The sequence below is a fragment of the Mytilus galloprovincialis genome, chromosome 2, assembly GCF_965363235.1.
Source record: "Mytilus galloprovincialis chromosome 2, xbMytGall1.hap1.1, whole genome shotgun sequence".
NCBI lineage: Eukaryota > Metazoa > Mollusca > Bivalvia > Mytilida > Mytilidae > Mytilus > Mytilus galloprovincialis.
Genome location: NC_134839.1, coordinates 57,126,636 through 57,154,246, shown reverse-complemented (window position 1 = coordinate 57,154,246; position 27,611 = coordinate 57,126,636). Strand labels below are relative to the sequence as shown.

Sequence of the window (27,611 nt, the reverse complement as noted above, 5' to 3'; positions counted from 1 at the left end):
GAATTGACAGCTGTCCGAGCTGATACGAAGGAAATACAGAATAATGTTACAAGGGAAATACAAAATAACATGAAAATTGTAGCAATCTAATTTATACTTTTTCGGAATTAAGATTATATTCATTACGATAAAAATGACTGTGTTAAATTCAAGTTACGCGTCTTGCAGAAAAGTGTGTGAATTGTGTCCTGGAGAACAAATTGGATCATTTGTAGCAGTGGATTATGTATTGTTTGCTGCTGTTTTGGTTATTTCTGCCCTTATTGGAGTTTATTATATGGTGAAGGAGTACCTAGCAGCAAAAGCCGCAACATCAGAAGATGTCCTCATGGGAGGTCGAGACATTGGGATATTTCCAATCGCTATGTCATTGATGGCTAGCTTTATGTCAGCAATTACAGTTCTAGGAACACCAACAGAAATGTATAATAACAATACAAGTTATTGGATTGCAGGACTATCTATGATTATTACCGTGATAGTCACGAATCATGTATTTCTTCCATTTTTCCATGATCTGAGTCTGACTAGCGCTTATGAAGTAAGTCGTACAAATATTTAGGTATCATCTTGAATCCGTATCAGCATAACGTTTAACCTTTTGACTCACAATCATTAAGGTTATCTTAACAAATTTTTTTGTTTATTTTATTGAATTTTTATTTAAATCTTATTTATTTATCTATTAGTGCCCGAAATAAATGATGATAATAAACCCTCATGGAAAACTATATATTCATAATTACACCTTAACACCTTTAAACTAAAGACATTCTAATATACTTTTATACAAAAAGTTTTATATAATAGAAACTATCATTATTTTTTCACTTTTCTAAATCTTTTTTTTTTAATTCATCAGTGTTTCGAATGAGGAATAATTGTTTAGTATGGGAACTATTTCAGCTGATTCAGATTAGTTTGGAAAATCTATAAGTACTTTCTTGATACTGATGTTCATCCGTCCTCCAGGTGTGTTTTGTCACACATGTGCTGATGTTCACCTGTCATTCGGGGGTGTTTTGTTCCCACAATTACTACTGTCTACTGTGTTTTGTTCACATAGGTTCTAACTATTAAATGTTCACACAGGTTTTTAATTTTGAAAATTTCGTAACAACTGACTTGCAGTACTTGGGCATGAATTATTTCTAAGATGAAGGGAGTCATTATGCAGACAATTGAACTTATCAATTTCTCCGAAGCAGTTAACCAGTCATAGCCTATTTTCAGTCTTTGTTGTGCTAGTTTAATTCTTAAGTTGTACATTTCTGTGATATAGAATAATATTTTCAAACCCAAAAAATAAATAGCGTTTCAACAGCCCACGTTGATCCTATATATTTAACACATCACTATAGAACGAGTTATAACACTAAAGTTTTGTCTCTTTTCTTAGAATATTTGTTGGACTCTTGGTTGTTTCATTTAATCTTTTAGGTGGAATGTACATTTCTAACTGACCTACACCCTAATTCCTGTTAATCCATATAGAGTATCGTTTTTATAAAAGGTGTTTATATTTGAACATACTTCGCCCTTTATATCATCAATTTGTTCGGAATATGCCAATATTCCCTTTGTTGAATACTTGACGCAATTATGATGGCAGTTGTTGAAAACATGAAATCTAATTTATTAAAATATACAGTATATATATATATAATATTGTTAAAAAAAATGTACCTGTGTATGTCTAGACGGGGTTAATAGGGAAACAAAGTCAATTGAAATATGGTCGTGTTGATATTGTTTGATGTACACACACCGTTCTATTAAAAGAAATAGATATGAAATGATTAACTATCCTATAAAACATTTTAATCAAACATCTTACATGGCAACCAGCTTACCTTGGGAATTCAGAGATAACTAAAATTGGGCACGTTTCAAAACACTTACCGTATCGTACATGTTGTTCATTTAATCTAAAAAGGAAATGTGTGTACACATGGTACAGTTTCTTCCATATGAAGCTAATTTTGATAGGATCCAAAATTGTTAATTCAATTTTGTCAATGATTTCGGTTTTGCTTGAAAAACTTGGGATGTTTCGAAATATCACTCAAAACAGATTCAACAGAGTCACAAGGTCTGAAAAAAAGTGCATTTTTAAACACAATAACTTGAATGAATACATCCGAAAACAGCACAAAATTAATTTAACTAATAATAATAAGGTCATTGAAATTATTTTGGAAAGCTATAATATGAGATGTCAGACAGCGATCAAGGACATGTACACATACACAATACAACAAGATGTCAATACAACAAGATGTCAATAAAAGGTCTTTACGTCAAGCTCTGAATTGTACAGAGTTTAAGAAAGTTGTGGCAGAGACTATCAAATATACTGTCGCCAAACAAAATTCACCAATTGTCACAAAAACATAAATATAAAATAGAAGGCGGCCATTATTGAATGTCCGACCTTGGGTCATATGAGGATGTCACGTGGATTAATCTGGTTTTATAGCACAGTCCTAGCTAAATGGTTATTCAAAATTAGGCTGTTTTTATATAACTGCACTGAATTAATATTTTTGGACACAAATACCAAAGAACGATACAACCTTATTATGAAAATTATAATCTGAAAAAGGTAACATAATTAACGAAGTTAAAATAAAGCAATGTGAGTCACAATTTTTATGAAGAAACATTTATTATTATTACTATGACAACTACAAAATTAATTTATAAAATAAGGTTAAAAATTAAATGTGATATGATTCACATTTAAAAATATATAAACACATCTATTTTAAATAATCATGATACCATTAAACGATCCATTAAAGTAAACATCATTCTGAAATATTTGTGACTGGACAACAAACAAACAATAATAGTGAAATCAAAATTGGTATGCCATGTTTGCGCGCATTTGGGGATTAAAATGTTTTACGTTTGCGCGCAGCTTTTGATTACATTTGCACGCATTCATTTTACAGGTAAACTCAGGTAAAAATATAAATAAAAATTCAATTAAATTATAATTGACTAATATTTTTTTATTTTCATAATAAATTTGACTATCAATTATTAATTTTGAAAATATTTCTTAATTCAAACTATATATTGTTCATATTGAATTATAAAACCAATTATAAAGTTATCATCATTTATACTCCATTGCGAATATTTCAGAGTGAAAAGGATTTGAACGAATAGTGATCGTTTTTAAAATAAGTAACTAATTTAGTTTGTAAAGTTACACTAAGGCACAAACATGGAGTTTCGACACGTACCTACATGTAAAGTATATGAAATTATCAATACTTTTACCTTTATGATTAGCTATGTTTTAGCATTTTAACATTTTTATCTGTACATTTTTCTAGGATTTAGTGCTTGTGCATAATAAAACGGACTTATCGTGCTCGAAATCCCACTTCCACCTCATCGTTGGTGAGTAGGGGACCAAGACTAACGGAATGAGTACTTATACTTGTAAATAATTGAACTAATTATAAATAAATAAGTATTATTACCTGTATTTTACCTGAGTTTACCTGTAAAAAAAATGCGCGCAATTGTAATCAATAGCTGCGCGCAAACGTAATGATTTTTGCGCGTAAATGTAATGGTAATGCGCGCAAACGTAATGCACCGGTTAAGATCTATTGATTGATTGTGTTTTTTTAACGCATTTTTCGGTATTATAATTGGCTATGTCGCGAATTGTGTCAAGATAAAACCATCGACCTTCGACAGAAACACGTGCAATTCTAGTTATTTCTAGGAAGGTATCAACAAAAATCAAACAATCAGATGTTAAAAAAGTGAATTATTGCACACACATAGGAAGTAGTTTGTATGGTTGAAAAACGAGAAGCAACTGTAAAGTCACTAATACGTGATAATAAAGTCATAAGAAACGAGTGACTGACCGGTGAAAAATAATGTTCTTCCAATTCTTGAACCATCATAAACTTAATAGTCTTCTGTGCACGAATTTATCATTTTTTTCGTGTAAATTTCGTATAATCGTTTTTTTTTTCAATCGGTCAGTGTTGTGAAAATATGGCAGGTAATTAAAGTTCGTGTTTTGAAGCCGAAGTTTAACGATTGTCACCTGCAGTTTGCTGTTTGTCAACAATCGACAAAAAATCAACAAAAAAAAGCATGGAAATTGAGCACGACGTGTTTAACATGTAAATTCAGATAATAGTTTATTTTAAGGACATCCATGCATGGGTATTGTGATCACCGGATTTTTACGAGATGGGTCACACTGAGGTCACTTTGCATACAGAAAATATGTCGGGGGAATTGGAAGGAAGCAACTAAAATAAAGTAAACTTCCTCTAAATATGAATAAATTAAAGAATTTTCTTCAGAAAAAAGTATATGTACATAAGTTTTATAATGAAAACTATCCGTTGAGTTGTAAAAAAACGTATGCATTATTTTTTTTTTATTATTATTTGAGGTTTCTAATGACTTTAAATGTTTCATAGAAGACTTTTTTGTCATGCACAACCGGTAACCCCGCCTCAAAACAAAATGCCGGAAAATTATATTCACGAATGTTTATTTAACAATGTCCTGAAATACCCATATCTTTTGTTTGTTTCACAACCTACTTAGTATTAAAATGTAAGACGGCATAAATGTTGTATGTTTTCTCATCTTATTTGTTTGATTTTGTTATACTATAGATAACATCTCCACTGAAAGGAGTCTTCAACCTAATTTTAAATTTGTTGATTAAATAGAACTATCACATACATGTAGTACCAAAGTTTATTTCAATTTCATGACAGAGATGTAAGATCAATTATGTGAGATGTAGATAAAGGATGAATGCGTTACCATACTGATCATAAAAAAAACAATAAGAACAATAGAGTATGGGTCCTTTATTAAAAAACATAATATTCTAGAAAATCACAACAAAATACATTATGACATTTCCCCCCTTATCACAACAAAAAGTCAACGTTATCTTCCGTAATATTGTTTACATGTACATATCACATGCATTTATTTGCTCAGTTAGTTATCTAAAAAATAAATAGTACATTGCAGTTCGGATAATCCCAAAAAGAGCTCATTTGTTCAGTTACACAGTTTGTGATTTGAATACCGTAAATAATTCGAAAATAGGGATTTTGTTTAGACACCCAATAGTCATGGTAACATACAACAATATAAGCATATCATCCTGCAAGGCAGTGTGTGAATTATGCCCAGGAGAACTAATCGGAACACTTCAGACAGTGGATTATTGTTTAGTTGTGGGTGTGTTGGTCATTTCGGTACTCATCGGGATTTACTTTATTTATAAAGAGAAAAATGCTACAGCAGACGACATGTTGATGGGTGGAAGAGATATAGGGATATTTCCGATAGCGATGTCTTTAATGGCTAGTTGTATGTCCACAATTTTCGTGCTAGGAACCCCAGCAGAAATGTATACTCATGACACAAGCTTTGGATTATCTTGTCTCGCAATATTCCCAACTACCGTTGTGACATGTCATGTTTTCATGCCATTCTTTCATAAACTTGATTTTACAAGTGCGTACGAGGTAATTATCTTTAACATAATTTCCAAAAAAAACAAACTAGTGCATAACAGTGGAACGATGTTAACATTATGCATCATTGCATGGCTATGCTATGGAAATGAATACAATAAATGCTACGGATATAGATTGCTACATATGCTAAACTCTATTTGTTATTGATAAAGGCCAAATAAATATAAGTCTTATCGTCCAGCAGCAAATCTTACATGCGTTTTCAAAACGAAGAGTGTATATTAAAAATGTCCAGTTATATTTATCTTCTTAAAATATTAAAAACACAGTAGTGTAACATAGTGGTACTGAGTTCCAACTGAGTGCATGGTGTATAAAATCATCCACATGAATTTTGTTCAGTCATCATCCCAAAACCGTGTCAGTGTCATCCCAATATGTTTCTTACTTAGCTATAAATACAGTAATGAAGGACAAACAAAAAGATATAAAAATACAATGAAAAAATACATTTTGACAAACTATAAAACCAGTACTTTTTATAAAAAAATAAATAAAACCCAGAGAAGATAACATTGTATCTGTACAGTAATCCAAAGTTTTTTTGGTAAAGATCAAACGAATTTTTTGACTGTTAAATATCAATTAGTTTTCTTACATCTTGAGAACAGTTTTTTCACATTTCAGTATTTAGAGAGGCGTTTCAACAGAGCTGTACGAGTATGTGCGTCCATTATATTTATGCTAAACATGGTAAGTTTTGCAGTGATGATAACCTAAGTCTAGGTTCCATAAAGACCAAAAAAATATTAAAACTTTCGTTTATTGTATATGGTTAAGAAGAAGTCAATGGAAAAGCTTTAAAAGTTTACAATTATCATAGAACTTGGAATAAGTTGACAGTATGAATGTATAAATATGCAATGACGTCTTGTCTGATTTAGTGCTTTACTTCTAAGATCCTTGATAACTGGATCCTTGACCTCGTCAGAAACATATATAGCAGAATCTTCAGTTCGTTGAAGGAGTCTATTATCCGACAGAAACAGAAACTGGTGCTTGAAATGGATGCCATGCAAATGAATGGCTTGATGCGCTGAAATACCTGCTTCAAAATAACCTTTTTTCAAATTTTGTCCACTATGTCAATATTAGTGGTAGTCAATATATAATGCAAGTGATCGTTAATTATTTGAAGAAATTTTTCACGATGTTTATCATTGTAAACTTTGTTTTTTACTCTACATTGGAGTTCGTAACATTTATAATTTGTCAATCGCTGCATAGTAAATTTCTTGAATGGAAACTTGTTTTCAATTTTGTAACCTTGACAGTCTGTAAATATGTCATGCAACATCATAATATGTTTATATTTTCTTTCAGCTTTTGTATATGGGTGTTGTTCTATATGCACCATCATTAGCTTTGAATCAAGGTAAATAAAATACAAAATGTGCACTGGCGTACCTGAATCTATACTATTAAACGAGAAGACCTCATTTTATGTGTCGCTTCTCTTCCTTCCACAATAAATCAATCATCATGCCTCTGTGTCCTATAAGTAACATGCATAGTCGCATTTGTCATCCATTCTTATGATTATTCAGATTGAGTTATTTTGGGAGAAAAACGAGAAAAAAGGTGTCATACCACGCATTAAAAGTCCCTATCTGTTCAACCAAATTTTACAATTTTCACAGCTTTCTAAATAGTTTACCTTAAGTTTAACTTCATAGAAACCAGGTATATCCTGAATTGTACATGTATCAGCTTTCTACATGCCAATTTTCAACAGGTGTTTAAAATCATATAAAAAAGAAAAGGTCTTCCGAATAGAGGTACCACTAAAAATAACCCCTGGTTTTCTAGAAATCTTAAATTAGTATACTATGGGGTGCATTAATCCTCAATTTTGAATGCAAACTCATAAACAAGTAAATTTTAGCTCAAAATGGTCTTAATATATTTCTCTTTCACCAAAAGTTTCATTTCTGCCAATTTGTTGGTTAGTTTAAGTAAACAATGACATCAAATGCACTATTTTTTGTCCGAGTAGGCCTACTTTCACATACGTTCTAAATTTAAGGGCTTAATTGGTGGTATGACACCAAAAGGAGTCCGGATATGATTCCGTCATCAGACTGAATTTTAATCATAGATAAGACTTCCGGTTTGAAACATGCACAAATAATTCGTATGATAGAAAATGAAAAATAAATAAGCCAATCAGAGCGTTCCCGATATCATGGTGTTTAGATCGCAATAACCACAATTATAGAGGACAATTATTTTTCGCGTTTATCTACATGTAAACTACGATTATTACTACTTCAATATATATAGAGACTCTCTGTATTCTGTCTACTGTTTTCTTTGAAATGTTAACGTTTACTATCTAATATATGGAAGTTTTTAACGACCTTGACTGGCTATACAGCCCTTGCACGGTCGGATTACTATCTAAGGGGTCATACCAGTTGCATATATATTAATATAAGTAAAACATGTGACACAAATACAACCAATCGTATGATAGATAACAAAAATGAAAAATAGATAAGCCAACCAGAGCGTTGTCAATAACATGGTGTTTAGATCACAAGAACCACAACTATTATACCTTCTTAGGACAATTATTTTTCGCGTTTATCTACATGTAAACTACGATTATACTACTTTAATTAAAAAACTCATCATAGATACCAGGACTAAATTTTGTATATATGCCAGACGCGCGTTTCGTATTGGGGACCAAAATTCTTAAAAGATTTGCCAAATCCAGCTAAGGTTATCTATACCTGAGGTAGAAAAGCCTGAAACAGTTAATTTATAAATATATCCATATCAATGATAATTCATGTCAGCACAAAAAGTGCTGACTACTGGGCTGGTGATACCCTCGGGGAAATAAATCTCCACCAGCAGTGGCATCAACCCAGTGGTTGTAAATAAACTCATCATAGATACCAGGACTAAATTTTGTATATACGCCAGACGTGCGTTTCGTCTGCAAAAGACTCATCAGTGACGCTCGAATCCAAAAACGTTCAGAAGGCCAAATAAAGTACAAGTTGAAGAGCATTTCCTAAAAGTTTTTGCCAAATCCAGCTAAGGTTATCTATGGCTGAGATAGAATAACCTAAGTCTTTCAAAAATTCTAAGTTTTGTAAACAGTTAATATATAGAGACTCTCTGTATTCTGTCAGGGAATTTCTATGTTAGTATAGAAAGTCCCCGATTCTGTTTACTGTTTTCTTTGAAATGTTTACTATTTAAGGGATCATACCACTTGCATATATATTGAAATAACTAAAATATGCTCAACTTCATCTAAAACTACCTCGACCTAAAACTTTTACCTGAAGTGGGACAGACGGACGAGACGGAAAAACGGAGGACCGAACAAACGAACGCCGTGACGGATGCAAAGACTAGAAAACATAATGCCCATAATTGGGGCATACAAATTTATTGTTAAAAGGGAAAACAGTGATTTGGCAAAAATGAAAGTAAGGTAGAGATAAGTGGGATGCATGACCTTTTTTGGGGCGTGGGGATCGGCTGTTTTTAATCTCGGGATTTGGGGATTGATCCTTACGGGATCCAGGAATATATTTTTTGAATTTCTTTAAAATATGCATCTCGGGATTTCATGGTTTTAAGCCCAGGATTTCGGGATCAGGACCCCTCCGATCGACAACCCCTCAAATTAGCCTTAGTCGGTATTAGTCATTTATACATGATTCAAATCCTACCATTGGCATGTTAATAAGGTTCTTTCAAAAAAAGCACTGATGGATTGTCATAAAAGCATATTTTTTAGACTAATAATGGTCTATACATAAGCAGTTACATTTATTTCATGTTTGAAACGGTGCAAATTTTTAATTTGATTTGACTTTTACCAAAAAAAGCATTGTAGCAAAGGAGAAGAATAATTCTGGTCGTATGCCAGAAGGCCAGAAACACAAATATAATTGGTTTTAACAGAAAGGAAACAAATATCGGACTTTGGAAAAAGGGAGATACCTTTTATGTAATTCTCCATACATAATATCTTTTACAAAAAATCATCCTACAACAGTTCACAAGCTGTATATGCCCGCGATTTCGCGGGTGTGTTCTAGTAAGTAATTATAATAACGTTGATACATTTGTACTGTTTTAATTCAACTTCCTGGCATTAAGCTTCAAGTGACTGCAGAATTCCCAAAAATTGCATGCATATACAAATTAAAAGCTGGTAAAAAAGAAAAATGTGCGATTTATATGTATATGCATACACTTTTGGTGAATTTTGTAGTAAAAGATTTTGGGATACTATATAGCCGATATTAAAACTTGTGGGGTAAACTATATGTCTTACTGCTAAAAAAAACATACAAAATTTAATACATGTTATAATTGAAAATTTAGCGAAATGTATGTAAAAAAAAAACTTGTCACAATTGTCAAAGCAGAGACTATGCCTAGAAATGAGAGTTAAAAAAGACGCGGTACCAACATCAAATAATCAAAAGACGTGTTTTCTGGTGTTGTATAATTCAAGGATTAACGAAGATCTTTATTTAATTTCAGTTACTGGTCTTAAATTAGAACTATCAATAGTGTGCATAGGATTAGTATGTACGTTTTATACTGCACTCGTAAGTATTTGTAAATTAAAGATATGTTTGTCAGTAAGACAGACACCAAAACCACCAAAACACAAAGATATTTATTGGTCAACATACATTCTTCATTTAATTGTATAGAAAGTATAGAGTATAGCGCCAGAATAGAACAGTCGTGAACTAAGTTTCACAGGGATTTTTTTCTACAGTATAAATACAAAAACAAAATGATGGTCAAGTACGAATAAGACAGACCACATCATTCCACTTTCATCGTATGGACTAGTATGGGGGTCAACGCGAATTCCAGTACGTGAGTGATTCTTACTAGATATGAGTATACATGTATGAGACAGCAACACAGAATAAAACAAATTCGAAAAGGCAAATAAAACGAAAAAGAAATATAATAAAGGTTATCATTATATATGGTATAGAAAGTGTCTTCAACATAGACTTAACAATGTTATTTTGAGAAAGTTGTCACAACTTTTACTGTTCTTGAATTACAAATATTTTTTTCTTAAAACTAATTTAACATAATTATGCTCCAAGTTTTCAATAAATTACAGGGAGGACTTCGAGCGGTAGTTTGGACGGATACATTCCAGACATTTGTTGTCATGGCAGGTTTGATAGCCATTATTGTTGTGGGTTCAAGGGATCTTGGTGGTTTTGGAGAAGTATGGGATATCGCCAATAAAGGCGGAAGGATCCAATTTATAGAGTAAGCTAAATAAAAAAAAGATATGCATGATCGTTTTTGGTGACCTGAAGAAGTGCATATGACTGTTGACGGGAAATTTTATTGTTTTTGTTTTACAATTATTGCAAAATTCTGAAATAACGCCCAAAACATTGTTACAAAATTAAGAGTAGCAAGGTCGTATTAGTAGTAGTAATATATGTTTGATATGTGAAACAAAATATCATGATAAAATTATGGGCTGAATATCAAAATGAGTGGCATATCTATCATAATATATAATAAAACAAATGTTTATTAAAATGCAGAAATGAAGGTTGATTTTAATATAAATCAAAATAGAAATCTATCGTTTTAATTATAAACCGAAACGAGCCATGGTGTAAATTTTGAACATATACAATGAATAAAAAAAAAAATAACGTGCCAGTCTTTTCTTTTCCAATGTTGAACCTCGCTCTACGAAAACAGTTATTTGTATTTCTTGTCTGGAAAAAAAACATTTCAAACTTAATTTCAGATTGCAATTTTGGCAAATAACTATTCCAAAAAAGCTTCAGGCTTAGGTCAATTGAATAATTTCAAGATTATATAGAAAACACCAACAATTTGATTTTTTTATTTGCAGCTGGGATCCTAACCCTACAACTCGACATTCCATATGGGCACTTATCATTGGCTCATTTTTTGGCCAACTGACAATTTATGCAGCCAATCAAACAATGATTCAAAGATATTTGGCAATAAAAGAAATACAAAATTCACAGAAGTAAGTATAGCAGAAAAGATGGATGCCTGACAACAGAAAAGATGGATGCATGACACAAAACCACTTAACTTTTATTGCTGGTCTTCTCGCAAAGTCAAAGTCAAAAGTCATAGCCTTCAATTGAACATCTCTTTAAAAACTTAAAAGAAACATAAAAGTTGAGTAGATTTTATCACGTGTGAGAAAACATTCAATGTTAAGACGATTATTTGCATATAAATCGAAATGCATCTAAATATAATGAGAAAGTGTGTTAGTTTAAACATATTTATTTGTAGTGGATTGGGAAACAAGCTATTTCAGCTTATATTTAGCCCTTTCCACTTTGCTGGTGCGAGTGCTGCACTTGTAGCGGCATTAACCTTCTCTTTCAAAATCTACAAGGGTGTCTTTTTCGTGCAAGAGATACTGCTCTCTCCTAACACGGTTCAGCCATGTATCGTCCCCATCCAACGAACTATTATCGTTTCTCAAGACCATATTCGTAAATGGTGTCAAGGGAAAGACGAAAATTAAGTCCTTGAAATTTTCCCAGGGAACAGGTATCGAACCTTGGTGTATTTAGTCCGATGCGCTAACCACTACACCACGTCTCTCCGTGTGTTACAATTGCCAATGAGACAACCATCCAAAACTACAGGCAAAGTATAAAAACACCTCGTGGTAACCCAATCTAATTAAAAACCGATCTCTCATCTCTCCCGTTTCTGATATGTCGCGTGGGAGCCCACGCGACATATCAGAAAACGGGAGCGATGAAAGATCGGATTTTTAATTAGATTGGTGGTAACCGTTTGGCTTTTACCATCAAGCAAAACTAATACCATAAAGTAGACCATAAAACACCGATATATCGAAAATTATAATATTTCAAGAAAAATTAACAACAAGGGAGAGGATGATTACTTAGATGGGGATACCCTCCAGAACGAAACATCTACTACAAGCAGTGGCATCGATTCAGTAGGTACAAAACTTATTATTTGGTACGCTAGTCGCACATTTTGTCGACTATCACTACTCAGTGCATGTGGCGTTCGAATCTTAGTAACTGGAAGGATCAATCAAATATGAAGTTGAAAAACTTAAATAGGAATGCTTTTTATTTAACAGTGGCCAAACTCTAAATGTTCGTTACTTATTGGTCTTTTATGTTATATATGAGGTAGTAGTATTATCTTTACTCTGTTCTTTCAATATTTGTTTGTTTGAAACAGTCTTATAATTTGCCACGTTAAAGTCATATGAAACCTCAAATTAAAAAAAAAATGATGCGTATGTTTTTTATAACTAAATGGATAGTTATCATTATAAAACGTATGTACATATACTTTTTTTCTGAAGAAAATTCTTTAATTTGTCCACATTTAGAAGAAGTTTACTTCTTTTTAATTGCTTGCTTCCAGGAAGCAATTCGCCGACTTATTTTCCGTATGCAAAGTGAACTTAGCGTGACCCTACTCGTAAAAATCCAATTACCGCAGTACCCATGGATCTGTCATTTAAATAACCTATTATTTGATTATACATATCATACACGTGCTCAATATCCATGCTTCTTTGTTGATGTTTACTATAAGGTTACAATCGGTTAACTACGGTTTCAAAACACGACAATTAAGAAGCACCCATGTTTTCACATTGTAACAGACAGAGAGAAAACAAAATGACGATTATACGATATATTTGCATAAATAATGTTAAAATAATGCACAGAAGACTACGTTTATGATATAAACATGCATTGGTTCAAGAATTGGATAAACATTATTTTTCACCATTTACTCGTTTCATAAGACTTTAATAAAACATACTATCTGTTCACTAGTTTGAAAGTCTAAATATATCAGTTTAGTCGCTAGAGATAAGAAATAAAACAAGGTTCTTTATTATTGTTATTCTCAATTTTGTTTCTGTTTTACAGAGCTCTATATTTGAGTCTGCCTTTGACACTGATACTATCAACAGTTGTCTGTCTCGTTGGTTTGGTTATATACGCCACATACCATGACTGTGATCCTTACTTGTTAGATATGGTACATGCTAGGGATCAGGTAAGCTTAAAAGTAGAGTTTAGATAATAGATATAGGAAGATGTGGTGTGAGTGCCAATGAGACAACCCTCCATCCAAATAACAATTTAAAAAAGTAAACCATTATAGGTCAGTGTAAGGCCTTCAACACGGAGCCTTGGCTCACACCGAACAAACATATTATATTTACTGAAAGATAATAGATTGAACACATAAAACCATACTTATGCAGTCTGACCTGAATTACAAGAAAATTGGATAAATAGCAATACAATGATTTTATTATAATTATAAATATCAGCTTGCAAATTTCATAACATACAATACTTCACGAGACTAGCTTTTGAAAATTGAGAGTGCATGTAAGTCTGTGGTTCGAAATTTAAGTCATGATTTTCGGTTCGTGCTAATCTCGCTAAATTAACGGAGTTCAGGTCATGAAAAAAGCAGCCATAGATATTCGGTGGTTGTCGTTTGTTTATGTGTTACATATTTGTTTTTCGTTCATTTTTTTTAAATAAATAAGGCCGTTAGTTATCTCGTTTGAATTTTTTTACATTGTCTTATCGGGGTCTTTTATAGCTGACTATGTGGTATGGGCTTTGCTCGTTGTTAAAGGCCGTATGGTGACTTATAGTTGTTCATGTCTGTTTCATTTGGTCTTTTGTGGATAGTTGTCTAATTGGCAATCAAACCACATCTTCTTTTTTATATCCAAAGGGACATTCAAACTCGTACGTCGTAAATAAACTGTCAACGCCATTATGATAGCATAAAACGAAACATAATTTAAAGACAAACAGCATTATGCAAAACACAACGTATAAAACTAAAGACTTACCAAAACTAATCCCATAGAATTCGGGGATGATCTCGGAATAAGAATGAAAATCGTGATACATTGAACTGCATAATGACAGCAAGGAATTATGAACGCCTTACCAATATGACTGATTGTTTGTCATTTTTGTAACGTTTTATTTAAGTGACACATGTATATAAACGAGTTTCCAATCAAATTGCGGGATTCGTCGGGATAATTAATTTGGAATGTTCATATCACATCAAGTTCTGCAATGAAATAAAATGCTCATTAACATTATGTATTATGTATTGTAGTTGCTGCCGTTTTTAGTCATGGATAAATTAACGTTTTTACCTGGATTGCCCGGATTGTTTGTTGCCTGTTTGTTCAGTGCATCACTCAGGTATATACAGTTTCTTTTCGACTTATGTTTTTTTTTATGTCCCACTATTTAAACATTTACTACTTGAACATTCATATTCTTACAATTTTATTTGAACATCTGCTGTCGTATATTTTTTTTTAGGTTACTGCCCATTGACTTCCTGCATGCTTATATATAAAGCAAGTTTAATTATGAATATTTCCTGTACTTTTCACCAGCAACACGACGGTTTCCACACGTGAAACAAGAACTGCTTACCGTACTGTAGTACATGAAATCACACCCGGTTTGCTGTGTGGGATTCGTGCTGCCCACTTTTTAGTTTCTCTATTTCTCATTTTGTAAATTGCTTGTTTTTCTCTGTATGCTTTTGATTGTCATGGCAAAGTTAGTTTCTCCTCTATTTGCGAAATTGTATTGCTCTCTTGGTCTATTCGTCCTCTTTTCCATTGTTTTAACGTATTTCATTTAATGAATGGCTATTATCTATTTTGAATTTATTGATTTTATTGGTGACTCTTCACATTGAATAATCCGCGAAGCGGATTATGTAAAATGTGAAGAGTCAAAAATTAATTTTATGGGTCAATAAATTCAAAATAAATTATTGCCATTCATTATAAAAAAATTTCTATCAAAAATGAGGCTCACAGAACTTTTTATACTATTTATATTAACAATAACAACGTACACACATGTTGGCGTATGAATACACAACGTCAGAGTGGGCGTGTCGCCATACAAATTGACAACATTGAAAATAAAACTAATACTTTTAACCAATCAGAAGACAATAAATACACCAAATTTATTAATACATTAAATGTCATAGATTAAAGTGGTCCACATGTTATTTTTATATTTCAGTTCAATATCATCCGGATTAAATGCGTTAGCGATTGTAATATTAGAAGACATTTTAAAACTATGGTGGGACTACAGAGGAAATGCTCCATCGCCTTTGTGGCAAGGAAGAATAGCTAAACTATTAGGTAAGAATTAAATAAACATCTAACAAAGTAACATAAAGTTCTTTTTGTTTGAGCTTTTTAGAATGATCAAAATAATTTAAAATGAATCAGCAATTGATGATATGAAATTTCAACTAATGGCTTTGTACTAATGAAGATTTTTCATCATTCTTACATGGACTGATTTTTTAACGACAAAATTTACTAATTATGCACAGAAATAAAATATTATATACATGACATAAGAGTCTAAAAAAGTACTAGAAAATAACCGAAAGGTCAAATACAGTAATCATGTGTCACTGTTATTCGTCTTTGACAATTTATTATAGATCGTCATAAACCAAGTTACCAACGTAAGATCTGGTAGTGGACAAACACGATATTGTCTGTTGTATTAAAATGATCAAGGCAACCACACAGCACTGAAACAAAGAATGTTAGAAACATTGTAGCATATAACTGTCTTTGTACATATTTTTTACATGCATTTTAACTTAATATTAAAATAACTTAGTATTATCTCGATATATAAGTAAGAGCTGTCTACATTTCCACCTGTATTTAGAAAGAATGTTTCAAATGTCATAAAACATTATTTGCGCTTTAATGATATATTTACTCAGTTTCATTAGAATTCCTACTATTAATTAACTGTATTTTAGGATTGTTTGCTGGAGGGTTGGTTATTGGTATTGCATTTTTGTCACAGTTCTTAGGACAAACAGTTTTACAGGTATTTTACGAAAATTGTAAAGAAGTTTTCTCACACATTTGATCATAGCACGAACATGTAGAAACTATAATTACAACTTAACAGAGTTGTATAATTGCAGGCAAGCTAATTTATATAAAAGATTGAGAGAATTGCGAAACAAAATCATATGACTGGTTTCTGTCATCATCTCATACATTGTTAGATCAACTGAAAAACTGATTAGAATGCTTTTAAGACGACCCTCGTTATTAAACCGCTAAAAAAGTGACCATAGCAATAATAAAAACCCTTGCTAAATTGGAAGTCCAATTGGTTGTGCGGGTGCATAAATATGCAGTCCCGACCTGTCGGATTCGGGACGATAACTCTGATGCCTTAGTATAAGGTAAATGCTAAGTTCTTTGCACTGTAATTAAAGAACTCTTACAACAACTCTCTAATTCGCAGATGATCTGTTGCAAGGGAAATTTCTTACCCAATCCAACATATCCTAATTCTCAAGTGGCTATAAAAAATAAATTTGTTAATTATCTAAAATATTTGAATATGCACAAAATATTTGCCACTGGACGTTTAACAAGCAATTATTAATAAATGCATTAACAGAGCTTATCTGAAACATTGCAAAGGCAAGTTACGTTGCTAAAAATTTTGTACAATTATCTTTTAATCAAAATGTAACTTATATTACTTTAAATTACTGACAGTCATATTCATAAATTCCAATTTCAGATAATGTTGAGTATTTTTGGAATGGTAGGAGGACCTTTACTTGGATTATTTATCAGTGGAATCTTCTTCCCTTTTATCAATTCAACGGTAAGTTGAACCAAATTACTTATAGAAATACGGGCTACTTTTATAGCTGACTATGCGGTATGGTTTTTGTGTTCATTATTGAAGGCCGTACGGTGACCTATAGTTGATATTTTCTGTGTCATTTTGGTCTCTTGTCTCATTGGCAATCATACCACATCTTCTTTTTATATATACAATGTAATTATTTGCCCCTTTTTGCAATCTACGGGAAATAGACTAAGTATATGTATTACAGCGTTACGCAAGATGTCTTCGGGTATTAGGTTAACATAATTCTCCTAATTATTTTGAATATAATGGTTAACAACATTCATCAACTTCACTGGAGGTATTGTAACTGGTTAAAGTTTTCTTTGTGGTCATCATTCTTTTCCATTGCATCTTTTAATGTACGTTCATTCATTTAGCTTCTTTTCAGCGAAGTGTCTGGATTAAATGATTTGATTGATATTATTTATAGAAAGCATTACCAATTACTATTTGTTCAATTTATCACTACAGTATTACATGTAGCTGTCTCGATTTTCCAAAACATTTTTAGTTCTTCAATTCACTGATGAAAACTTCTCTGAGATTGTCAAGACAAAGCAACTTAAATTAAGTATGTCTCATATATATTGTTTCTTTCTGGTATTCCATGGAATTTTCCTGTTGTGTTTATGCCTTAAAAGTATTGCTTTTTGGGCTGTCGTTCGTCTTATTGGATTCAAACTTTTGCCATGGGGTTGTCGGTTTTTCTTCGGCTCTTAAGTTTTGATTGTCCCTTTGGTGGCTTCTTTCTCTATCCTTTTTAAATATATAATTGAACTGAATATCAAATTACCAAAAAACACTTGGCCAGAATCATGACAAAAACAAATGGTGTGGAAGGTTTAGTTTTGTTTATTGTTTTAACTTTATATTGCCTCTGTAATATAGCCGAATTTAAGCACAGAATAATCTAGTCGAACATGGAGTTTTGTGGTGCAAAAGCATAACACAATTTAAGAATTATTCCCCTTTTTATATTAAATGATACAACGGTAAATAATGATAATACTTTGCTTTCCTTTTCTTCGATTTGTAATCAAATTTTGACGATTATTTTATTAACAGGGAGCTTTGTGTGGTTTGATAACAAGCGCTGTGATGGCATTCTGGGTAGGTGTAGGTGGTACAGTGTTACTTCCTGTTCCGGAAGTGATGCATGTTAGTACTGAAATGTGTAGTATTATTCAGAGAAATTGTTCATCGTCCTCAAATTCCACCATATCATCTACAATATCATCAACGATAGCAGCTACCACGCAAGCCACACTATCCAGCGAGGACAATTTGTAAGTTTTCATTTTGTTGTTTTTATTTCAATTTTGTAGAAAAACAATGCTATTTTTTAAGTCCTTTTTCTTTTTGAAAAATACTAATTTAATTTAGATTTTTGAATAGTTTTCGAACGATGAATTAAGAGAAAAGGGTATATCGAAAATACCAATATCCAAGGTAAATACAAAAAAAGGGACACAATCATATAAAACTGTCAAAATCAAACGTTAGATTTTATCATCCATTGGAACGAATAAAAAACAACTGTCATATTGCTGACTTCGTATTGATTTCTTTGCGAAAAAAAAACGGTGGGTTAAATAAAGGCAACAGTAGTATACCGGTGTTCAAAAGTCATAAATGATTAATCGATTGAGACAATACAAATCGGGGTTACAAACTAAAACCATGAAAACAAATCGTTCTATATTATTTGTTTATTTTGATAATATGATTTCGTTTTTAGATGGATTTATCATTTATCATATCTATGGTATGGTTTATTCGCCACATTGATTAGCTTAATTGTCGGAATACTGGTGACCTTTATCACTTCTTGTTGTCTTGGTAAGTATACACAAACTTAAATATTTACTTCAGATTAAGAATTCTTTAATCGACGACATTGTGTAAAATAAGTAGCTAATGTAAAAGAAAAATATAAAGAATTGCTTTTCGGCTTAAAGTATAAGTAGCCATCAAGTTATTCCAATTGCATTTAAAATGGAAGATGAAAGGTAGAATTAAACGTAAATAATGAATAATTCTACAATTATAGTAAAAATTAAGGAGATGTGTACGTACTATGATAGCCAATGATACAACTATTCACCAGAATACAAAGAAGTCAATATAAGTAATTGAAGGTCAGACTCAACAACGATGTTACGTCCAGTCAAAACCATTTTTGTAGTCGTCTCCTCTAACATTCATGAACTGTTTGTCACTGGACGTTAAAGACAAGACATAATCAACTAATACATCTGAATAAAAAAAAAGTGTCTTCTAAATTAGATAACAAGGCAATTTCTGTGAGATTCTGATTATAAAATCGACATTTCAATTTGTATATACAATACTTTTAGAACAGTCTCGCCCATAAAATCGTATATCGTAATAAGTGTATAAGTTATGAAAATCTGAAATTTTGAAAAGTCGAAATATTAGAGTTATCTTCCCTTAACTATACATTTGCTTATAATAATATGATAAAACCAGCAATTTTTAGGTGGAAGATGGAAAGGCACAAAATAGAATGTCAATAATTTTCTGTTTGTCCTTCTCTCAGCAGCTTTTCCAAAAAATTAATATCCATCTACTACAAACTGCTATCCTTTATCACCAAAATATAAAACACACAATACAAATAAAACATAATAATTTTCATTGTACTCTATAGCCACCAGTATTGGACATACTATAAGTGGATTTACATGAAAAGTGGATAATGGGTTTCCTTGTGTAGAATTTTTTTAACATTTCTTGTTGAAATCTTTATTTGTTTAATTGATGTTGACAAAATTTTTAATGTAAGTTTAAAAAACAGTTCCGTGCTTAGTGTACATGTAAGATCAATTGACCTCTATATTATTTTAATCTATTGCGAAACCCTTGGGGCTTATCAATATTTTTTTAATTAATACTCAGTCTTAAATTTCAATCAATCTAGCGAAAAATAACATTGAAAATTTATAACTTTCAGTATATTTTAACACGTCAATCTGAAAAGGAATTATAATAACTCAATTGATGGAGCAGACGGAAATTATCACTGCATTACCATTTTGCAGACGTAATTGTATTATATCAGAGCTTATTTTGTTGTAGGTTTTAATGAACCGGAAGACGTTGATGCTAATCTTATACACAGGCTCGTGGACAGAGTTTGTTGCTTTCTTCCAGTTACCTGTCAGAGAGTTCACAGAATGGAGAAATATGTAAGTGTTTTTTTTTCTGTTTGATTTAGAACACATGAAAAATGAGATGAAACAAATCAATATATGAGACAGCATCTAAGCAACACAATGAATTAAATGCAATTTGTATACGTGTACAATAAACAGGTGTCTATTCTATGTATCTTCTGGAGTCTAAACAAGTCAGGGGCGTAGCTAGAAAGAAACGATCTGCAAGCAACTACCGCCGAGCGAAGCCAGGCGAAAAATTTTTGGGACACTTTTATGCAGGAATTTTATTTGTTTTCGGTTTTCGGTCATTGGACGGTTAAAAGAGGAGCTACATGTTGTGATGAACATAGGACTTATAAACAAAACTATTTAGAAATCTTGACTTCTGAATAGAGTAAAGCATGATTAATTGAATATTTAAGCAACACATTTTTGTGATACAGAATTTACTCAAAATTGTCCAAAATCTGCTCTTCGGGAACGTCTCTATTACTTTGTCAATATTCACACTGAAATCCAGATGAATTTAATGCAGTAATGCTAGCGATAATAACCTAGCTGTAGTTGTTCATGTTTAATCATACATATGTTTCCAACAGATGTAGTACACTGAACGATCTCTCCGCGGTAGCACTCGTGTTCGCCATCGAGCGACCTGTGTCCTCACGATTGAATTTGACAAATTATATGCCAGGCCAGTTTCGTATGTCTCAAACAATGCAGAGATTTGTTCGTTTGTTGTATTACCGACAACACAAGGAAGCAGATAATGCGCATAGAAGCGATTTCCTGATGATATCAGACGCGACTCCAGTTCCATTATCTTGTGGTCTATGAACGCAAAATATAATGAGACTTTCCAATACTGTTTTAGCGAGTTTGCTGGGGGGTTTGGCTCTGGTAGTCTGTCGAACACATCGCCCTGGCATACTTTCAACGATATCGAAGGGTACTGATAAATCTAAAGTCAATTGGTACATCGCAGTCTAAACAGTGAAACCGTACTCTGTAAAATGTGCCCCGAAACTACTAGAGTATAACAAATTCAAATCTTGTAATAGATGCAAGTTACTGTTTGTCTTTTCATCTCCAATAAAACTTTAATTTTGAAACCAAATGCCGCTATTTAATGACATTACATCATTTAAAAAAGCGATTACATATATGTGTTTCCTTTAAACATTTAATTTATAAATTTTTATTTTGCCATTTTTTTTTTTTGCATGCCGAATTGATGTGCACGCAACTGCGTGTTGGCGTATAGGGAGCTACGCGCCTGCAAGTTATGTGTTCATTTAACAAATGATTTCACTGAAGATCTAAAATGAACACCCAATTCCCTAACTGACATTAAACAACCATTTGGTAAATTCCTTGAACGAAATAGACACACAAACATGTGATGGGTTTAACTAGTTTGTCAAGACTAATCCTTTCCCTTTTAATTTGTAATATTGATTAAATTGCTCTACTATATAAGCGAAATTAGCAGTGAGACCCATGAAAAAAATTGTCCAAATTTGAATGTAAAAGTTTTGAGAATAAACAATGAACTACAAGACTAGTGTATAAAATTCAACGTCTTTCAAATAGTTATTAAAGGTACCAGGTTATTATTTTTAACACACGCCAGACGCGCGTTTCGTCTACATAAGACTAATCAGTGACGCTGTTGACGGACATTGGTGACACCAAATTCCCAAAAGTTGTGCCAAATACGACTAATTTTATCTTTGGCTGGGATAAGAAAATCCTCAGTATTTCGAATAATTCATACTTTTGCAAACATTAAATTTATTAAAATGATCATATTATTGATATTCATGTCAACACCGAAATGTTGACTACTAGGCTGGTGATACCCTCGGGGACGAAACGTCCACCAGCAGTGGCATCGACCAAGTGGTGTTAATAGTTCTCAAAGTTACCAGACCTTTAACTTTAATACGCTAGACGCGCGTTTCGTATACATAAGAGACTCACCAGTGACGCTTCCAAAACTGATTTTAAAATGGACGTTCATTACATCAAGTAGCCAAATAATTCATTTCGTATTAAGCATTCTCGTCTAATATACTCTTATTTTGTTTTCAGAAAGATGACTTTGAATTAGCTATTGTAAACGGTGCCATGAATCACGGATTTGAGTCTTCAGAAACAAAAATGTACGACTTTGGAGAAAAAAAACTTGGAGGAGTTATTTATAGAAATGGACAGTCAAAAATGGAATCAAAAGAAAACTTCACACAATTATGATAGTAATTGCTAGAGCTTAAAAGACAATGTGGACTGCGAAACAAGTCGAGCTACGATGCTATCGTTCAGCTAGTCGAATTAACATATGTATAACTTTTAAGGGTCATAATGGTTAAGCCAGCATATGACACACGATACCTATCCTAAAATAATATAATTTATTGGAATACAGGTGACTTTATTTTTTGCATTTATGAATGTTGATTAATTTTTAATTCTAATTTTAAATGACAGCTCATTTTTTACAATGCAAAAGTATTTTGTTTTATACTCAGGACATTTTTTGAAACATATGATATGCTTTATGATACAAAATATTAATTATTTTTCTGATCAAGTTTAGGTACATTTGTAGTGGTAATTTATAGATATGATGTAAAACCATGCAAATATAATAAATTGTATTTTAATTATATCAAGGATTTGTATAGTAAGTCTTACTATACAAATCCTTGATTATATGTTTGATATCTGTCAATAAAAGATGTATGAATTATGTTTTAAAATCATTAAATATAGTGTTATGACTGTACTGCATTTTAATTAGGGCCCCGCCAAAGGCGGGTCCCCTATAGTGATCAGTCTGTCCGTCCGTCCGTCCGTCCGTAACACTTTGTGTCCGCTCCATATCTAGAGAACCATTATGATTTCATACTTTATACTTTACATGTTTATTAACCACCACCAGAGGGCGTGTCATGATGTATGTACAACTTCTTAGGTCAAAGGTCAAGGTCAAAAAACTTTGGTTTCAGTTGACAACCCTGTGTCCTGTGGTGAAGATCGTGTCCGCTCTATATCTTGAGAACCGTTATGATTTCAAAGTTTATACTTGACATGTATATGAACCAACACCAGAAGGTGTGTCATAATTTATTAACGACTGCCTAGGGCAAAGTTCAAGGTCAAAAACTTTGGTTTCAGTTGACAACCCCATGTCCTATGGTAAAGATTGTGTCCGCTCTATATCTTGAGAACCGTTATCATTTCAAAGTTTATACTTGACATGTATATAAACCAACACCAAAGGGTGTGTCATAATTTATGTGCAACTTCCTAGGTGAAAGGTCAAGGTCAAAAACTTTGGTTTCAGTTGACAACCCCATGTCCTATGGTAAAGATCGTGTCCGCTCTATATCTTGAGAACCGTTATCATTTCAAAGTTTATACTTGACATGTTTATAAACCAACACCAAAGGGTGTGTCATAATTTATTTACAACTTCATAGGTCAAAGGTCAAGGTCAAAACCCATGTCCTATGGTAAAGATACAATTTTTTAATGCACATTATTCACAGCGGGGCCCACAGAGATGGCTCCCATCTCAATGATATCTAGTTTATTTTAATATGTATTCCATAGCATCGTTCATGTTGCGGATTTCATGAAACAAAAAGGCTTTAAATCAATCTCATTTTGTCTTCACGTTTATTGCTCCAATGCTCTTTCATAATTATGGAATGTTCAAAATGCGATCACCAATGTAATAGAAATGGTGAATTTTGCAAAATTGAAAATCTGACACCTAGAGTATGAAAAGTGATGACATTACTAGTTGATTCAATCGGAACAATAATATATAAATAAGCGCACAACATAATTGATTGTCGCTCTACGTAGAAATTCCTATTACACAGATCTTGAAAATGCGGCAACAAATGTAAACAAAAACCAAAATGCGGCTTTTTCAAATTAAAAATCGATAGCTCAAAATCAACTGATAGGTGGGCCACTTTATCTTATTAGACCTGCTGAAGCTGCCCAGCGATGTCAAGCGTCATTTAATTTTAATTTCTCAATTGAAAACCATATTCGTCTAGTTAAAAGTGATTCCAAACAAATAGAAGAACGTCTGAATTTTAAACAACAACTGCTGGTATATTTAAGCAGTGGACATGCAAGTAGAACTTAAAACAAAGATAATAAGACTTCATTTTCTGGTTTTGCAAAATTACTCTATATTCTGTTTCAGTGTGGTCATCCATACACAAAACCGCTTCAGTGTACTCTTATATTCAACATTTTTATAACCTTATTCCATCTAGAAATTTAGAACCAGTATATTCATACATACAACATAACTCCAAAAGGCATAATTCAAAAGAAGAAAACACCTTATGGATGCTTAAAACATTTTTAAAAGAGATAGCATTTACACTGTACCATTAATCCTAAAAATGATATATAGAAGACCATTTATCACTAGAATAGGACTATCGATATGGAAAACAGAAAATGTGTGCCAAGTTTTGAATAAAGGTAAACGATTCAAATGATGAAAATTTAAGCTGGGAAGATCATGTTGATCGTATATGTAAAATTATCTCATCTAAAGTATCACTTTTATATAAAATTAAAGTATATTTGCCAATACACACAAGGCAACTATTTTATAATGCATATATTCTACCATATATAGACTATTGTAGTTCAGTTTGGGGAAATTTATTACAAAAAGATTCAGATAGAATCATAAAACTTCAAAAAAGAGTAGCAAGAATTATACTGGAATGCGATATTTCTATTCCATCTAATTTCATGTTTTCTTCTTTAAAATGGCTATCTTTTACTATAAGAATAAAATACCAACAATCAATTCTAATGTATAAAATTGTAAATGGGCTAACACCTGATTACTTAGCAATACTAAATATTGATGATGTGCAACGCCACAACTTACGATCTGTCTCTAATAATGATCTTTTTGTTCCAAGACCAAATACAAATTTTTATAAAAAATCTTTTCATTATTCTGCAACCAAAGTATGGAATAATTTACCACTCGAAATAAAAAAAATGTCCTAATGTGGAATTATTCAAGAAACATAGTTATAATCATTTTCTTGAAAATTATATGCAAGTCAAATAATTTGTTTTCCTCTAACAAAACTATATCAAATATTGTCATTTATTACCCTAAAGTATATTTCAATGATTGAACTGTGTATATACTAGTAATATATATTGTAATTTAATGTATGAATGTATGAATGTTAACTGTATGCATGTATTTTGTTTGAGGGCCTCAATGAAAATTAGACTATTTCTAATTGAGTTACCCTCTTTAAATAAAGAATTTATTATTATTATTATTATTCAAAGTCATCAATTACTAATTTACAGGACTAATCTGGGATCTGCATTTACTGCAAAATCGTACAAGCGTATTTTCCACAGTTACATAATGAATCATGCAGATATGAATAACATCCTCTACAAAATACAGCATGGAATTAGAATAGTGAATTTCTCAAAGGTCTTCGTCAAAGTAAGCCAGAGTCTTAATCCATAATATTGGTCATTATGGAATCGAAGGAAAACAAACGCTTGCGTAAACGGATGCCTTCCAAAAGGAAACGGATCTTTGCCATAGAAGGGAAGAAGTCTGAATTCATGAATGAAGATTCCGGAGTTCTGCAGGGATCAGTAGTTAGACCCAACCCTTTTTTTCTAAATCAATGACATGCCAGACAACATTTCATCATCAGTGACGCAATTTGCAGTAGACACAATTGCTTACACCACTGTTTCAGAAAGCAACAGTCTGCAAGAAGATCTCAGCGTGCTAGTCACATGGGAAGGAAATTAGATGATGCGCTTTATTCCGATCAATGTGTAATTGTACCTTTCAAATTAAATAAAAGAACCATACACAACAATTACATTTATTTATCAATGGACACAAATTAGAACATGTATCATCAGCCAAATATCATTAAGTTAACTAACACATGATGTAAAGTGTGTTGTTCATAGAAACAACATCACACAGAAAGCTAACAAGACAATATGATTCCTTTATCAAAATTAAAAGTTAAAAATAGCAAACAATTAGATGAAGAAAAGGCCAATACAACAGTTGAATATGCTAGTTAAGTATGGGATCTCATCTACAACAGGACAAGAAAAAGTTAGAAATTAACTCATCATAGATACCAGAATTGAAATTTTGTGTTTCGTCTACTAAATACAATTGAGAATGGAAATGGGGAATGTGTCAAAGCGACAACAACCCGACCATAGAGCAGACAACAGCAGAAGGCCACCTATGGGTCTTCAATTTAGCGAGAAACTCCCGCGCCCGTAGGCGTCCTTCAACTGGCCCATTAAAAAATTTGTATACTAGTACAGTGATAATGGACGTCATACTAAACTCCGAATTTTACACAAGAAACTAAAATTAAAAATCATACAAGACTAACAAAGGCCAGATGCTCCTGACTTGGGAAAGGCGCAAAATTGCGGCGGCGTTAAACATGTTTATGAGATCTCAACCCTCCCCCTATACCTCTAGCCAATGTAGAATTGTAAACGCATAACAATACGCACATTAAAATTCAGTTCAAGAGAAGTCCGAGTCCGATGTCAGAAGGTGTAACAAAAGAAAATAAATAAAATGACAATAATACATAAATAACAACAGACTATTAGCAGTTAACTGACATGCCAGCTCCAGACCTCAATTAAACTGATTGAAAGATTATGTCTTCATCATATGAATATCAGGCACAATTCCTCCAGTTAGAGGTTTTAGTATCATACTATCATAAAATATATGAGAAGAACATAACCCGTGTCATAAAGACTAATCAGGGACGATTGAAACAAAAAAATTGAAAAGGCTAAATAAGCGCATTGAGGACCAAAAGTTCATAAAAAGTTTTGCTAAATATAGCTAAGGTCATCTATCCCTGAGGTAGTAAATCTTTAGTATTTCAAAATTCAAGGTTTTGTTAACTGTTCAGTTAATTTATAATTATGACCATACCAATAATAATTCTTGTGAAAACAAAAGTGCTGACTACTAGACTGGTGACACCCTCGGGAAATAAAAC

General features: G+C 32.3%; 1 protein-coding gene across 2 annotated transcripts; it reads left to right on the top strand.

The window, feature by feature from the left end:
• On the top strand, positions 1 to 23,117 carry LOC143063924 (sodium-coupled monocarboxylate transporter 1-like). 2 transcript variants are annotated; one of them, XM_076236373.1, is made up of 15 exons: positions 1 to 541; positions 6,180 to 6,245; positions 6,876 to 6,927; positions 10,071 to 10,138; positions 10,678 to 10,832; positions 11,440 to 11,580; positions 13,505 to 13,634; positions 14,733 to 14,821; positions 15,671 to 15,795; positions 16,440 to 16,510; positions 17,225 to 17,311; positions 18,407 to 18,627; positions 19,080 to 19,180; positions 20,441 to 20,550; positions 22,615 to 23,117. In XM_076236373.1, exons 1-15 carry the CDS (start codon positions 134 to 136, stop codon positions 22,774 to 22,776), a joined length of 1,986 nt encoding a protein of 661 aa, XP_076092488.1. In that variant the 5' UTR covers positions 1 to 133; the 3' UTR covers positions 22,777 to 23,117. The 2 variants fall into 2 exon arrangements, with proteins under 2 accessions (XP_076092488.1, XP_076092489.1); XM_076236374.1 differs by lacking the exon at positions 1 to 541 and adding an exon at positions 5,025 to 5,540.
• The last annotated feature ends 4,494 nt before the right edge of the window (positions 23,118 to 27,611 follow it).

Bases quoted from the DNA above. Each gene is read 5' to 3' on its own strand.
- LOC143063924 (XM_076236373.1), top strand. From the start codon at position 134: ATGACTGTGTTAAATTCAAGTTACGCGTCTTGCAGAAAAGTGTGTGAA. The intron at 542-6,179 runs GTAAGTCGTACA...TTCACATTTCAG, and splicing joins GTCTGACTAGCGCTTATGAA to TATTTAGAGAGGCGTTTCAA. The intron at 10,139-10,677 runs GTAAGTATTTGT...AATAAATTACAG, and splicing joins GTACGTTTTATACTGCACTC to GGAGGACTTCGAGCGGTAGT.